This window comes from Ochotona princeps, chromosome 16 (assembly GCF_030435755.1).
Source record: "Ochotona princeps isolate mOchPri1 chromosome 16, mOchPri1.hap1, whole genome shotgun sequence".
In the NCBI taxonomy this organism is placed as follows: Eukaryota; Metazoa; Chordata; class Mammalia; order Lagomorpha; family Ochotonidae; genus Ochotona; species Ochotona princeps.
Genome location: NC_080847.1, coordinates 13,227,977 through 13,245,433, shown reverse-complemented (window position 1 = coordinate 13,245,433; position 17,457 = coordinate 13,227,977). Strand labels below are relative to the sequence as shown.

Sequence of the window (17,457 nt, the reverse complement as noted above, 5' to 3'; positions counted from 1 at the left end):
TGAAGACTAAAACCTACACCCCACACGACTGCTTCAAGAGATAAATGAAATCATGTATTAAATAGTGTGTGGAGTTATACCTGCTGCCCATCATTTGTGACTTACTTCCAAATGGCAACTGAGTACACACAGTGAAGATCTGTGCCAAAGTATAAACCACGGCCCTGATGCCACAGCCCACTGGAGTACCACACAGTGCATGCCAGAGCACAGGTCCCCAAATCACCACAACACAGAGCAGTATAGAGATGGCAACAGCCTTCGGAAACTAGCAAGCTGGGTCACTTACAGAATGGTGAACAGGGCAGAGTTCAACAAACTAGCAGAATTTTGAAAGGCAACTTGATGTAAATGGCTTATAGGCTTTGAGCTTCTGTGTGAAAGCTGACTTAAAAGAATCCCAGTGGGCAAAAAAAAAAAAAAAAAGAATCCCAGTGGGCCCAGCGCAGTAGCCCAGTGGCTAAAGTCCTTGCCTTTCATGCCCAGGGCATGCTTCCTACTTGTGGCCTAGTAAAGCAGTTGAGGACAGCCCAAAGCCTTGGGACCCTGTACCCACGTGGGAGACCTGGAAGAGGCTCCAGGCTCTGGCTTTAGATTGGCTCAGCTCCAGCCACTGTGGCCACTTGTTGAGTGAACCAACAGATGAAAGATCTTTTTCTTTCTCCTTCTCTGTGTAAATCTGACTTGCCAAGAAAAATAAATCTTTAAAAAAAAAAAACAAACCCACCCTGAAAGCCCTTTGTTACTCTCAGCTGTGATTTCAAGTGAGGTAAGAACTTTTCTGAACCTTCCTCATCTACACAATGGGCTAACGTATCACCTCACAGAAAAAGGAATGCAGAAATTCAGTGACATTTTACATGAAAGTCCTTGACCCCAGAAAGCACTTAACAAGTTTCTTCTCCCTTTGAAGGACAAATGGGATTCAGACAAGTAATGGAGGGATGCCAGTTTGCAAGTAGAGTGGCAGAAACAAACACAGCGTGTTCCAGAGAGAAGCAGATCAGTTTGCCTGGAGGGAGGATCCACTTAGGGCATAGAGGACAGGAAAACTCAAAGCCAGGCTGGGCGTCACAATGGGAACAAGACACTAACCACCATCCCAGAGCACCTAGCACAGTGTGGGAGATCAGCATACAAGTACTGAATCTGCCAAGCTTCAAATGCTCACAAAAGGTACAAAACTATAAATATTCATTAGTCACTTTTAAGGATCAAGGCATAACATGACCCAATTCAAATAAGTTTCTTTTACAAACAAAACTAATATTTATAGTTAAGGCACTCAGATGTTTGCTAAAAACGAAAGCATTGATGAGTAGGAGGCTCTGAAACCTTTCCATCCTCACCCCTGCCCTAGTGTAATGGATGGGAGCCTCCCAAGTCACATTCTAGCAGTCTGAGCACAACTTGGTGGTAACTGAGCTGAGTTACTTCATCCATAGAAGTACTACTAGGGCCAACCAGGACCACCAAGCCCCAAAACTGCTACAAGTAAGTTCTTCATACTTGGAATTCTTCTCCCTGGGGTGGGGCTGGTTGAGAGGCATGGGCTTGGGTGGTGATGCAGGAATGGTCTCCTGGGAAGAGGTGAGGCCTGTGCTTGGTTCAGTGCTCTGGCTGTCCTCTTCCAAAACCAATCTGCTTATCGTCATGCGCTTGGTCTTGGGCTGCAGTTCTGAGCCACCCTCACCCTCTGCGGGGGCTGAACTTTCATTTTCATCTTTTCTTGGTCTTTTAGTTTTGAGCGCTGATGATGGTGAGGTCACTCGATTAGGAAGTACCAAATCCTTCTGGTCCAGTTTTGAGAAGGCTGCGTCAGAATCCTGTGCACCAGACAGAGCCTTGAAAGCTGCCTTCAAAGCTGTGATTCCAATGGTGGTGGGAGTGTTCTGTAGCTGCCTGCAAATAAAGCAGACACAAAAGTCAGTTTCACCACCACTGATGTGTACAGGCAAGAGCCTCAACTTCTTTGGAGGGTGAACTTCTAGTTAGAGAGAAGCCCTCAAGCTGAAATTCCCCATTTAAAAGGTACCAGCAGGGCCCATGATCATGGCCTAGTGGCTAAAGTCCTTGCCTTGCATGCACTGGGATCCCATAAGGGTGCTGGTTCACATCCTGGCTGCTCCACTTCCCATCCAGCTCTCTGCTAATGGTAAAGCAGTAGAGGACAGCCCAAAGCCTTGGGACCCTCCACCTGCGTGGGAGACCCAGAAAAAATTCCTGGTTCTTGGCTTCGGATCAGCTCTGCTCCAACCACTACAGCATCTTGGGGAGTGAACCAGCCAATGGAAGATCTTTCTGTCTCTCCTTCTCTCTGTAAATCTGACTTTCCAAGAAAAATAAATAAATCTTAAAAAAAAAAAAAAAAAAAAAAAAGAACCAGCTAAAGACGACTTCTCTTTTCTCTGTAACTCTTTAAAAAATATAATTCTTTTAAAAATAGAGGACAAACAGATGATTGGAATTAGCTTTACATCACCTTTATTTACTTAAAGTGAGTGCAAATGAAGACTTTAAGATAAAATAAAACAGATAAGTTGTGCTATGCAGTATAAACTACAATGAAGAAAATCTTAAAGCAACTATAGCCAATGACCTCAGAAGCCTCTTGAGGCCTTTTGCCACCCAGACCTTTTTAGTGTATATGGACAAAATCACTTTGTCTTCCCATCATGTGTAATCTCTGGTTGATGCCACGTGGGCCGCCAACGCATCAACTAGCAATCTCACCTAAAAATCCAGACTCATCTAGCCTGCCCACTCCAACTCTGCGGTGCAAGAAATAAGCCTGCTCTCCATTCTGTCTCTTCACCACACTGTATATAGAATCTTGAGAACTGTCCCAAGTAAGAAGAGTGCACACAGTCTTACAACAATGAAAAACTGCCTTTTCACCCATCTGTGCAACAGGTAACGCATGTGATGACTAGACTATTAGGAGAGGGAGACACTGGCAGCATACAATCCGGAACAAGCTGACAGATCTTTCCTGTTGACTTGATCATGTGAAGTTGTACTGATTTTTCCCTAACAGACTGTCAGTATTCAAAACTGAGAAATCTCATATAAAAAACCTAAGCATCTCACACAAAACTTGAACAGTGGAAGTTTGGACATTCTTGGTCATTTTCTGAGGGCATTACAAACTGAAAAGCCTGTCCTCTATGGTCACCAGTCCCATCCCAGACCTGCTTTCACCTGCCCCATCTCATGTGAATATGGAGAAAGATTCTAAGAGTCCTCACCCTCTCAATCTCTTTCTGTGTCACTGTGCCTTTTTCCCCCCCAAAAAAACAGAAGAGCAGACCCTGCTGAGTTTTCACCTAGGAGCCCAAGCAAGCATTGCCCTCACCTGGCAGGTTCTCTGGGGGGCTTTCCCACAGGCTCAGGTGGCTGTTTGTCTTTCACCGTACTTGAAGCAGCAGACTCAGATTTCAAAGCCTTTTTGGCCATCTGGGAAACAAATGATGTCATCAGGAAGAGGAAGACATAGGACTTTATTAATTCTCCATATTCACCATGTAAACAAGTTCACTTACAAATTCAATTAAGAATCATCTCAAATTTCTTTCATTCTTTCCTCAGAAGGCATAAACATCCCCAAAAATGATTCACAGTATTCTATACTGAGAGAACTTGGCTCAACAGGGTAGCCTAATGGCTAATCCTTATCTTGCATGCACTGGTACCCAATACAGACACTGTTTTATATCCCAGCTGTTCCACCTCCCTTGCAGCTCCCTGCTTGTGGCTTGGGTAAGCAGTAAAGGATGGCCCAAAGCCTTGGGATCCTGAACCTGCATGGGAGAACAGGAAGCTCCTGGTTCCAGATCGGCTCAGTTCTGGCCTTTCAGCCACTTGGGGAGTGAACTAGCCAATGGAAGATCTCTGTCTCTCCTTTTTTGTAAATCTATCTTTCCAATATAAATACATAGATAGATAGATAGATAGACAGACAGACAGACAGACAGAACGAACTCTGAGAGACACTACCCATCTTCACCTTGTAAGGATATTTCATCTTTTGGATACCAAATAATGACATGATTGTACTCCACACTTCTATAGCACCCAGTCAGCTCTGACCAAGTTTTTTAAACTATTTATTTTTATTGGAAAAGCAGATTTTACAGAGAGAAGGATACAGAGAGAAAGATCTTCCATCTCCTAGTTCACAAATGGCCACAATGGCTGGAGCTGAGCCGATCCGAAGCCAGGAACCAGGAGTTTCTTTCAGGTCTCTGACATGGGTGCAGGTTCTCAAGGCTTCTGGCCTTCCTCTACTGCTTTCCCAGACCACAAGCAGGGAGCTGGATGGGAAGTGGAGCAGCCAGGACATGAACTAACACCCACAGGGGATGCTGGCATTTACAAGTAGATTAGCCAGTTGAGTCATCGTGTAGGCCCCTGATCAATTTCTGATTTAGGTACACCTGGGGTTATGTTCACAAGTAAAAACTTATGTTTAGTTTTCAAATTTAAGGTAATAAATATTTGTAATAATGTCTTTTGCTTTATATACACAGTTATTTTTACAACTGTTTAGACAAGTGTATTTTACCTCATCAACTTGAAAATCCTGACACCCAGAAACATTCTTGTTCCACCTCCATTCTTACTGTCCATCTGTCTCCTTCTGACTTGAATTTTATTTCCAGTTAATCCAATGTCATTGAATTTCAGGTATGTTTCTTTTTCTCTGTAATGTGTTGGGTTTTGCTTTCCTTCTTCTTCTTCTTTTTTTTTTTTAAAGATTTATTTATTTGAAAGAGTTAAAGAGAGGGGGAGATGGAGACAAGAAGAAAGATCCTCCATCCCCTGAGTGAACTCCGGAATGGCCATTAATAGCCAGGGCTGGGTCTCCCGTGTGAGTGTAAGGATTCAAGCACCTGGCCAGGCTGTAAGCAAGGAGCCAGATTAGAAGTACAGCAGCTGGGATTCAAACTGGCTAGTTAGGGTGCTAGAGTTACAGGAAACATTTTAACCCACTGTGCTGCTCTGGTCCAACAGATAGTGCCAAGATACTTCCCAGTCACCTGCAATCTCAAGAAAAGGATCCCAGCTCAGACTCAAGCATTCTGACACTTTTTCTATGAATATCTCAAATTATCCACTTTGAAAAATAACTTGAAATTTGCCAAGTTGCTAGCATCAACACTAACACTATCCCAACATGACCTGGCAGATTTACTATTAGCATATTTCAACATTCTCAAAAAAATTTTGTGTCTATTTAAGAAACAAAACATCATCTTCTCTCAGCATGCCCTGCTCACATCCACTACCCAGGACAACCTGTTGTAATTCTCCCTAGTGCTGTCCTAAGCTTCACAGCTTCCATTCTCCGATCAATTAAAATTTTTTTCATTTAGCTTGTTTTGATCTTGTCATTCTTCCAGTCATACCTTTATCCACACCATGATTTTTTTTTTTTAGGGTTTATTTATTTGAAAGTCAGAGTTACATATATAGAGAGAGTCTACCCCCTAGATGACCACAACAGCCAGCACTGGGCCAAGGCATTCATCTGAGTCTCCCAAATGTACACCATGCTCTTCCTGTTAATCCCGTTACACTGCATCTACCAAGTTACCCTTTTTCCAACATTTAGCTCAAATTTTACCTTCTTTGGGAACCACAACTGACTCAAAATGAACATTCCACTTTAACCCCAGTAAGTTAATTACACATAGAAGAGCTAAAAATGGGAGGTGAGGGAGACAGCACCTTGTTTTTTTATTTTTAAGATATTTAATTAAGGAAGATAGCACATGTGCAGATAATGCGAAATTTTTCACACAGTAAGTCTTTTTCACTTCTGATTTTCTCCTTCTTTGCACAAGCTCAAGGGCACACGAGTGGTGGGAGGAAAGAAAGGTCAAGCACACCGTGAGGAGGTAGGGCTCTGTGTCGTCCAGGTGGCTCTCCAGGAAGCGCAGCATCTTCTGTTGGAAGGTCTCATAGGAAAAGTTCTGGATAACAGGGTGGGCCAAGTTCTTTTCTCGAATAATGTTCAGGAGATCATTTCTCATCTTCTACACAGAAAATCAGTCATTTGTAACACGAAAAAGGAAAAGAGAAATCCAGCAAAATTTCAGTGATGATGAGAGAGAATGCTGTCAGCTGGGACACACATATCAAGGGAAGCCCAGCACAAAGGACTGGTCAGTAAATTAAGAGTTCAGCCACAGTAGGTTATTTTGCAGCTATAAAAAGGGATAAAAAAAGTTCTTTATGTGCTAACAGAATAATCTCCAAGGTATAGCAGGTTAAATATACACACACACACACGTTCAGATTGGTGTGCAGAATATACTGTCACATATGGGAGTCTGAAGACAGAGAAGATGCATCTGTGCACTCGTGTCTATACACCCACACACACACACACCTGCTTGGTTAAAGAAATGCAGGTTGCCCCTGATGGGAGCAAAATCAGTAAGGGTCAGAGATGAGAGAATTTTCATGGAAGTTTTCGTTTACACTTTTTGAACATTGTTTATATGTGGCATATTACCTTTCTAAAAAATATTGGGTCCAGCACAGTAGCCTAGCAGCTAAAGTCTTCACCTTACATGCGCCGGGATCCCATATGAGTGCCAGTTCTAATCCCGGCAGCCCCGCTTCCCATCCAACTCCTTGCTTATGGCCTGGGAAAGCAGTCGAGGATGGCCCAAAGCCTTGGGACCCTGCACCCACATGGGAAACCTGAAAGAGGCTCCAGGCTCCTGGCTTCAGACTGGTGCAGCTCCACCTGTGGTGGCTGCTTGGGAAATGAATCATTGGACTGAAGATCTTCCTTTGTCTTTCCTCCTCTCTATACATATCTGACTTTATAATAAAAAAAATAATAATAATAAAAAGAAAAGAAAAAATTAACAGCAGGGGGCCTACATAGCTTCTAACAGCAGGTCCTCATGAAAGTAGAATCCCCAGTCTGCAGGATCAGCATGTATCTAAACAGGACAGAAGTGTTAACAAAACCCGTCAGCTTCATAGGTAGTGCTGACGGCCAACAGAAATGTTCTGTCACAAACCAAACAGAAATAAGGCAAATAAACGAATGGCTTGGGTAAGTTTGCTTAAGGAAAAGTAAATTCTAACAAACTAACCTTACAGTGAGTTATCATGGACTTATGTGGCAAGTGTGGCATATTTAAAGGGGACTACTTGGATAAAATTCCTCACAAAGAAATGATGGATTTAAGTCACAAGAACAAAAAAGATACCAAACTTACCTGAGTTGTGGGGTCCTTGGACATGTGTTTTTTCAAAATTTTCGAAGCTTTTTCAAATTCTTTGTTTTTGATACAAATAATGACAGCCTAAAAAAAAAGGGGGGGGGGAGACTTTCTTTTTACTTTTGTAATAGCAGGTGTAGTCGAAGTATCAAATCGCAAAATAAACTAAGAAGTCAAGAACTTTTTTACTTTGTCTAATTCCTGTACTTAAAAATTAGCAATTATTCAAGCAAGCAACATGAACAATGATAAGCTGTTTTAGTCTGTAAAGTGGTCACTTTTGAGTGTTACAAAGAATTTTTTTTATTTTCAAATGGCTGATAGAGCAAAGTGTGATCCCCTGGATTAGACCATTTAAACAGTGTGAAGAGAGCCTGAGGCAAGACAAAATGGCCAGGAGTCATTTCAGGGCCCTGCATTCTCAACTCCTCAGAATAACTGGGGATAGTTCTTTTGGATGCAAGAGCTTTAAATTAAAAAGTGAGGAAGAGGGAAGATACTCTGTAAGTAGGAGAAAGAAAACAGTGATTTGCTGACCACAGAGATGTGCTGGCTCCACTCAGGAAAGGTCAGGTCTACGGGCTCATACAGAGACAAGCCTCTGCACCACAAATCCTAGCCAGCAACTGTTTATTAAAAGTGCATGGAGACCAACACAGCCAGCTCACCCAAGGCAGCAAATAAAGAGGACAAAGTTCTGGGTAGGATGAGACCTCACTAGTCACAAAGAAAAATCAAAGTCCTGTGAAGAAACACCAGAACGAACATAAAGAGAGGAAAAAATTACAGTGATTGGGGATTAAAAAGTAAATCTTAACACGTGAACAATTAAAAGAATAAGAAAATCCAACAGAATGCTGACAGCCTCTGGAGTTATGAAAGATAATGGAAATACCTTAAATCTTTCTCAAAGCATCAAAGTCTTGGGTTTTGTTTTGTTTTAATATCATTAAAAAAGGAAACCAGAGTAGATGTTGTGGTTTAAAATTGGAGGGTTCAGCTGCCACCTGGGATGGTCTGCACTTCCTACTATAGGAGCCAGCAAATGATGACCCAAGTCCCTGCCACATACACAGGAGACCCAGAAGGAGTTGAGTTAACTTAAACCTAACTTAAACCTGGCCCAGCCATCCTGCTGCAGAGTTAACCAGGGGATGGAGGATTTCTCTGTCTCTCTCCTCTCTGCCTTTCAAATAAATACATTAATACAGTCTGTTGTCTTCATGGGGGACAATGTACAGAGGTCCAGAACCAAAAAGTGGGAAGAGCAAAGGAATCCGTGATGCTCTCATCATTCTGTTAGTCGGGTGGAAGGGGACAGGGGTCACCTGCTGTTACACAGGCAGGGAGGCTGCCCTTCTCATTTTAATAGATAACCATCACCACATCATTTTCAGCACAAAAACCACATGATGACTATACTTTCTTGAAGAACACAATTTTTACTTTTAAAATCATACAGGTTGGGCCCGGCGTGATACCGTTGCAGTTACGGTCCTCGCCTTGAACGCAACGGGATCCCATATGGGCGCCGGTTCTAATCCCGGTGGCCCCGCTTCCCATCCAGCTCCCTGGCCTGTGGCCGGGAAAGCAGTTGAGGACAGTCCAAAACCTTGGAACCCTGCACCCATGTGGGAGACTCAGAAGAGGCTCCGGGCTCCTGACTTCGGATAAGTTCAGCTCTGGCTGTTGCAGTCGCTTGAAGAGTGAATCTGTAGACAGAAGATCTTCTCTGTCTCTCCTCTCTGTATATCTGACTTTCCAATAAAAAATAAATAAATCTTTAAAAAGAAAAATCATACAGGTTAATCTTAACTGGCATTCAGAAAAACCACCTCTTTTGAGTGCACAATTCTGGAGTTTAATATATGTAGACTCCAGTACCCATGACGGGAATCTGAAGGCCTCTGAGCTGTTCATCCCCAGTCTGTCTTCTCTCCATAGGACGGAGGAGGTAGCCTTGAGCCTGGCCTCCTTCACTCTGTAAAGCTGCTGAGGCCCACCCATACTACCCCATTACTAAGAGCCAGTGTGTCTTCTTCCCGCTGAGCACTGTCCCCTGTATTGATGTATCAGCTAAATCATCCCTTCCCCCACAGAAAGCCAGTGGCGTTGTTCGTAAGAATACCAACCCTCAGGGCCCGGCGCGGCGGCATAACAGCTAAAGTCCTCGCCTTGAATGCACAGGGATCCTATGTGGGCACCAATTCTAATCCTGGCAGTTCCACTTTCCATCCAGTCCCCTGCTTGTGGCCTGGGAAAGCAGTCAAGGATGGCCCAAAGCCTTGGGACCCTGCACCTGCAAGGCGTTGGGCAGTCCTCCATCGCTTTCCCAGGCCACAGGCAGGGAGCTGGAAGGGAAGCAGGGCAGCCAGGACGTGAACCAGCACCCATATGGGATTCTGGTGCTTGCATGGTAAGGATTTAGCCACTGAGCTTTTGCACCAGGGTCCACACTAATAATTTTAACTAAATAGGGCCCGGCAGCATGGCCTAGCGGCTAAAGTCCTCGCCTTGAATGCGCCGGGATCCCATATGGGCGCCGGTTCTAATCCCGGCAGCTCCACTTCCCATCCAGCTCTGCTTGTGGCCTGGGAAAGCAGTCGAGGATGGCCCAATGCTTTGGGACCCTGCACCCATGTGGGAGACCCGGAAGAAGTTCCTGGTTCCCAGCTTCGGATCGGCACAGCACCGACCGTTGCGCTTACTTGGGGAGTGAATCATCGGATGGAAGATCTTCCTCTCTGTTTCTCCTCCTCTCTGTATATCTGACTTTGTAAAAATCAATAAATAAATCTTTAAAAAAATAATTTTAACTAAATAAAACTATGGTGTACATGATGCTTCAAAATATATTTAGAGGCTAAATAATATGGCAGATTTTAATGCTCATGGGAAGCTGGTGCCACAGGTAAAGGTTTAACCCACTGCACCACAACCCAAGGCACAATTCTTTATATATATTCTAGATACAAGGTGTTTGTCAGATACTTTATTTTCAAATATTCTCTCACAAATCGACTATAGCTTTGTCTTTTCTTAATTGTTTTTGGAGCACCAAGCACTTTTTCCAATTTACCCCACCCAAATAAAGTCTCATGGGGGGCAGGGCTTTGGCCTGGAAGAGGTTAAGTTGCAAATTAGGATACTTATGTCCCATACCAGAGTTGCCAGGTTTAAGCCTTAACATCAGCTATTGATTTCAGTTTCCTGCTAGTGTGTACTTCAGGAGGCAGTACTAATAGCTTAAGTCATTGGGTTCCTGACACATGGGACATCTAGATTGAGTTCTTGGAGCCCAGCTTTAGCTGTCCAACCATCATGTGCATTCTGGGATTTAATCAGTGGGTGGGAGTGTTCTTTGTATCTCACTGCCTGTCAAATAATTATAAAGTTTGGCATTTGGCCCCAACACATTAGCCAAATGGTTAAAGTCCTCACCTTGCACACGCCAGGATCCCACATGGTCACCAGTTTATGCCGCGTCTACTCCACTTCCCATCCAACTCCCTGCTTGTGGCCTGGGGGAGCAGTCGAGGACGGCCCAAAGCCTTGGGACCCTGCACCTGCACGGGAAGCCCTAGAAGACGCTCCTGGTTTCAAATCGGCTCAGTTCTGGCCGCTGCAGCCACTTGAGGAGTGCACTAGGGGATAGCAGATCTTTCTATGTTTCTTCCCTGTAAAATCTGCCTTTACAATAAAAATAAATACATCTTTAAAAAGAAGTTTGGCACTTATTACAGCACCATCCTACTTAAGACAGCACATAGGATAACATGCATATTGCCAATACAACATGTAAAGCTGTCCACAGTGGGGGACAGTCTCAGCAGGACACGCTAAGGAGATGATGACCTTGATACGGCATAAATGACGTGCATCATTTTGGGTGCAATTTCTTAGGGAATTTGCTTGGTTCTTCTTGCTATTTTACTCAATAATTTTTCTTTCAGATATCTGGGGGATATAGAGTGATAAACTTCTTGTGCTTTTCTTTATTTATTCACTCATTTACTTATTTATTTATTTGGGGGCCAGGAATCACATGATCCTGAAAGTCTTCTAAGAGGACACGGCAAAGAAAGTAGGCACACACACACACCATCATGGTAGAAAGAGAAAGGTAAGAGTTTCCAATCTTGATATAATGTAGTCCTTGTATTTCCTCTTATGGATTGTGGGTCTAGCATTTTATGTAAGAATTTTTGCCTCACTCCCAGATATTTTCATGATTTCTTGATTTTACATCTTACACTTAGTTTAAGAATCATTTTCAGTGAATTTTTGTATAAGCTATAAATGTAATGTCATAGTCCAAATGATTGTCAATTGTTTCAACATCACTTGCTGGTAAAGATTATCCTCTTTCCATTCAATGCCTCTTGCCATTGAATTCCCTTGATATCCTTGTCAAAAATCAGTTGTATGGTGTTGACTCCAGTATTTTGCTTCTGGTCTCTCCTATACCACCATCTGGATCTCCACAGCCATGAGGAACTTTATAGTCATCTTAAAAGTGGACAAAATGGGCCTGCTGATCCAACAGCTACGCGCCAAGATTTTTTCCAGGGCACATTCTTCCTGGCTTTGTCCCTTAGTCTCTGAGAGAGAGCCAAGGGCGAAAATCAGAATATCAATTCCCATCACTTTGAGTTGTTGTCTTGACAAAAGGAGACATACCAAAGCCAACCCCGCCCCACCTGTGAGTTACCATCAAAGAGCTGGTGAAGAGATTTCAGTTTATCTTAAGAACGAGAGAAGGGGGCTGCCAAGGTCTATATTCAAAATGGCTTCAGTGTGGCTATAGTATGTGGCTCCTGACAATAAATCCTGAAAGAGAGAGAGGAGAAAGAAAGAGAGAGGAGAAAGAAAGAGAGAGAGGAGAAAGAAAGAGAGAGGAGAAAGAGAGAGAGAGAGAGAGAGAGGAGAAAGAAAGAGAGGAGAAAGAAAGAAAGAAAGAAAGAAAGAAAGAAAGAAAGAAAGAAAGAAAGACAGACAGACCAGACACCTCAAGATCTGTGAAGACTTCGACACAGCCTGGAGCAGCCAGACACTTAATTGCCAAGAAAAATAATATTTTTCAACAATCTAAAATTCATTTTATTCTCCTTGCTTGACAGGAAGAGAGACAGATATCTTTCTTTCCTTTTTTTATTATTAGCATTTTATAATATGGTTCCACACATCTTGGGATTTCCCTTATCCCCACTACAAGTCCCCTCCCAACTCCCACTGAGTTCCGCTATATTATTACTATAGTATAATTCTTCATAAACAGTCATATGCCCATCATTGTGGGCATGGACAATGCAAAGAGTCCTGCATCCTATTGTCATGATATAGTTAGCAGTTTCATTGGTAGTCCATCTTTGATCTGGAAGTAGAGATGCCCACTGCATTATATCCTCACATCTGTAGAGTGCTGTGGGCCGACATCTCCTAGACCCTAGCATGGGAAAATTCCACCATCTTGCCTACATGCTGGTCACAAGGATGCTTGAGTGATTCCCAGAATTGTTTGCTTAGTTATCTGTGCAAACTTTCAGGAATTGAGAATGTATATCTTGGGCCATCCCCTCAACTGCAGCTTCCGGGTAGTGTGTCTGGAAGAGGTTGAATAATGCCATATGGAGAAATAGATAAGCCGCCAGGAGTAAGGGTGGACACGTACAGAGCACCAGAAAATAGTATAAAAACAGCAGCATTTTCTCAATAAAGCAGCATTCTCCTTACACGAAAAAAAAAAAAAGTGGACAAAATGGTTTTAGTTGTTTCACCTTTTTTTTAAGGATTTATTTATTTTTATTGGAGAGGCAGATTTTACAGGGAGAAGGAGAACAGAGAAAAGATCTGCCATTCCCTAGTGCACTTCCCAAGCAGCCGCAACGGCCAGAGCCAGGAGCCCGGAGCCTCTGCCAGGTCTCCCACGTGGGCACAGGGTCGCAAAGCTTTGGGCTGTCCTCAACTGCTTTCCCAGGCCACAGGCAGAAGCTGGATGGAATACAAACCAGCACCCATATGGGATCCTAGCACGTACAAGGGAAGGAGTTTAGCCACTAGGCTAATGTGCCAGGCCCATTCAGAATGTCTTTTAAAAAGCGTTTAGAATCAGCTAATCTGTATCTATAGAAAATCCTGCAGAAACTGTGACTGGAATTATATTTACACTATAGATTAACTTCCCATCCGTGAACATGCTATGTCAGGTCTGTATTCATCATCATTTTCTACTTTTTCATGTGTAGGTCCTGCATGACTTACACCCAAGTGTTGTTTTTCCTTTATTTTTTGGTGCTTTAGTAAATGGCCTTGTTTTGGTGATTTAAATTTAAATTGTTCACTGCTAGAAAATAGAAGACTTGGTATTGTACAACCTTGCTGTTTACAGGTTTATATGATTTGTAGCATTTTCTGTGTATAGTCACATCAGCTGGAACTAGGCAGTATGGCAATACTTCTTTTCCTTCCAGTATGTATATCTTTTCTTTTTTTTTTTTTAAGATTCATTTATTTTAAAGGCACAGTTATATAAAAAGGGAAAAGCAACTGCCAGGGCTGAGCCAGGTCAAAGCCAGGAGTGAGAAAGCTTCATCCAGGTCCCTCACATGTGTCAGGAGTCAGGTACTTGGGTCATCATCCACTGCTTTTCCAGGTTCATTAGCAGCGAGCTGCATCAGAAATGAAGTCACTAGGACTCATGTGGGATGCTGGCACCATAGGTGTACCACCATGCCAGCCCCATCCTGTATTTCTTTTTCTTGCTTCAGCACACTGCCTAGGCCTTCCAATATGTTGAACAGAATAGTGAGAGACAAAGTTGTCTGGTCTTCACCATTACTATATTAACTTGGCCTTTTCTGTAGATACCTTTTATAATGCTGAAAAGTTTCCTTCTATTTCAGTCAGCTGAGTGTTTTTACCATCAACTAATGTTGAATTTATCAAATTATTTTTTTTGCAGTAAATGATTATATGGTTTTTCTTCCTTAGCCTAAAATAGTAGATTACACTGATTTTCAAATATTAAGTCAACCTCGTATTCCTGTGCTTAAATTTCCCCCCACCTTGCCATAATGCTAACTGCATCTTTATCCAGGGCCAAGCAGCAGGTTAGAGAAGGTTAAAAAAAAAAAAAAAAAAAAAAAAGATTAATGGAGTGTATTCCACATTCTGGGAACCAATGCTATTCCAGTGAGAAAAACGATTTTTCTCCAGTAGTTTTAGGTGCCTGCCCTGAAGCCAATGCCACTGCTAGCAACTGCTGCTGTGAGGCAGTATTGCCAGGGGGCCAGGCCAAGAGCAAAGGGAACAAGGAGAAACACTGAGAGCTTAGCAGACCCTTGGACCAAGAGCCCGTCTTCTGGAGCTCTTCCCGTTCCTGCCTTGAATGCAGGTACAAACTACAGGTCGCCTCTGAGTCCAGTCCACATAATAACTAGAGGAGGATAAACAGCAAACTACCTATAAGTGATTTGGTGGAATGGAAAATTCTAGTCTTTTTCCTTGTTTGCCTACATTTCAGAATGCACAGGTCACTGCCCCATGCATTCTGTCCAAGATATACAGTTGGATCAAGACAGAGAGACAGAAAATAGGCTCCTTCCTGGAACTGGAACACAGGCCCTACTGTATTCCATTTGTGAAACAAGAAAGGAAACGTAAATACTTTCCAAATGGAATTTAAAAGTTTGCCCTCAAAGCCTGTGCTAAAAACTATGTACTAATTTCCTTTGAAAAACAAAATTTTAAGAGATCTTGGTTCTTCATTTGGCTGTTCTCAGAAGTATAATTTCTTCTCTTACTACATACTTGTTAGGTTACTGCCGTGTGAACAGTATCAAAGGTCTTTTGGTAAACTGAAAAAAAGGAAACTACAAGCATAGGTTTTCAAAATAGGCGAGATAGGTTTGTACGGGAAAGAAACTGCGAGAAAGCATATAAGAAGAGGAAAAAAGTTCCCAAAACTGTAAAAAGGCTAAAGGAGACACAAAAAGAAACAAGGGGCCCTGAGGAAACAGCATGGCCCTGTTTGAAGAGTCACAGCCATGCCTGTTTCCAGAGGTACCACATCCCAATGGGGAGGCCTCCCAGAAGATGAGGTGCTATCACTACCTGAGCACGGCAGAAAGCAACACGTCCACTCACAAGGCTTCCCCATGAACACACAATAACAGTTGTTCTCTTTCCCAAAGCAAACTAACTGAACAAATCCCTCTTGCAGTTAGGAAGAAAAAAGGATTATAGTGTCAACACAAATCACAGCCTGCAGGAGCAAGTCATAAACTTTGTGCTCTCAGGATTCCTCTCTACTCCCCTGAAATAGTAATGAGTACCCAAAGAGCTGGATTTTTTTTTTAACATGAATTATACCAGATGAGAAATGCTGAGAAAACTGGAAAGTATTTATTTATTCACTAAGAAGTAACAATAAACTCATTACAGGTTAACATAAGTCACACAGCCTTACAAAAAACCACTTTACTATCTAAGACAAAAGTTCAATGAGAAGAGTGGCAATGATAAGCATTTCTGCCAATCTGTTTACAATCTGGCTTAACAGAGGACAGTGGGACTCCTGTAAGTGCTTCTGCATTTAATCCATGTTGAAGTACATTTAAAAAGTGTGCTTTACAGAAACAGAATGCTGTAATATAGAATGCTAGAAAATGCTGCAGTTTAATAATCTTTTCAGAAAACTGTAGATATTCTTTAATTCTGTATCAAACTTTAACAAGTACTTTTTCCTTAACCTGTTACTTTAAATGGATCTCTCATCCATGAATGATTTTTGCACCACCGTGCATCAATCATATGGAAAATAAGGGTTGACTGAGTTATATAGATTTTTTCAAATGCTAACACATTCATTACAAATATTTTTAAAATCATAATTGGTAACAATCTTCACAAAAGTCAAACTACAGGAAAGCTAAAGGAACTATAGAAAGTTTAAGTTTTCCAAAATTTGAAATTTTCATGTAAAAGCTTGATTTTACCACTGACAATGAATATTGTCAACACTGTGGTCATTCCCAAGAAAATAACTGCCAAAAACCAAGTCTGAATGGCCCTAATCAGTTCTTTCAGATAAAAATCATATAGTACATATAAAACCCAGCTGGGTCAGAATGGGCAGTTAGAACCAAGTGCTCATCAGCCTTGGTCTGCAGCATAAATGTTTAGACACACTCTCGTATCACAACAGATACTGAAAAGGTGTTCACTCCTGCATCAAGACTCTTGAGCAAAACTAATGGCTTTCTGAGAAACTGCACTTGATAACGAAAAATATTTGACAACTAGGTATCACCTGCCACTACCTGACTGCTAAAGCACAGGCACCTAGCCCAGTCACTGCTCTTGTACCATCAGTGCAGATGCTGACACAGTGCAAAGTCAGAAGCGGCTCTGGCACTGTTACAGACTCAGCCTGGATGGCAGGGATCCTAAGAGGGTCTCAAGGGAACCAGAGAAATTGTAACTTACAAATTCACAAACTCTTAGAATTTCTAGGTGCCTAGTGTGCTACTTTTACAAAGCTGAAATGTATCAAGAAACCTCACCAAGGTTAGGTGTCCCAAGGTACTTTTTCTTAATGATGACCATTAACAGACTCTATGACTCTAAATGAAAAACTTTTAAACAAAGAAACTGCAGAGCCTGATGACGTGGCATACTTTAGCTACAAGGAGATCAAGCTAACTGTGGCTGCCAGACTTCAAGCTCTACCCAGCTGACCAGATCTGTGTGACCAGCAGCAAGTGGCCAAAGTGGTGACATGTCAGAGGAATGACCGCAGCTCTAGCAGACAGCTTGACTAGAACCTGAGACACTCAGAGAGGGACCCGATCTGCTATTCAGAACAGACTCCTGATACCTGGACTCAGCAATACTGACTGTTTCAGGTTGCCAGATTTTGCAGAGTTCAGCAAGAGATCTGGTTCCTGGTGGAAAAGTGGAAGGGAATCAGAATATAACTGACTATTCCAAGGGAGTATAGATTTTGCAAACAGATTGTTGTAATGAAACCTCTTAAGAAAAGCCCCTGGGCTCTGAAGGAGCTGCACTCCAAACCAGCTACTTAGTGGCACTGCACATTGGTATCATTTCTTTTCACTCATTAGGTCCCAGAACAGACACTTCTCCTGTCCTGATTTCTCTCTGATATTAGATGCTCAACACAAACATACCTACTGGACTAAAACACGTGTTC

General features: G+C 42.4%; 1 protein-coding gene across 1 annotated transcript in view; it reads right to left on the bottom strand.

Moving 5' to 3' along the window:
* Positions 1-17,457, bottom strand: part of TERF2 (telomeric repeat binding factor 2) — a 40,123-nt gene that overhangs the window by 13,798 nt on the left and 8,868 nt on the right. Inside the window, 4 exon segments of the mRNA XM_058674835.1 lie at positions 1,510-1,902; positions 3,356-3,456; positions 5,892-6,038; positions 7,242-7,328. Of these exon segments, the coding sequence (XP_058530818.1) occupies positions 1,510-1,902; positions 3,356-3,456; positions 5,892-6,038; positions 7,242-7,328 (728 nt within the window).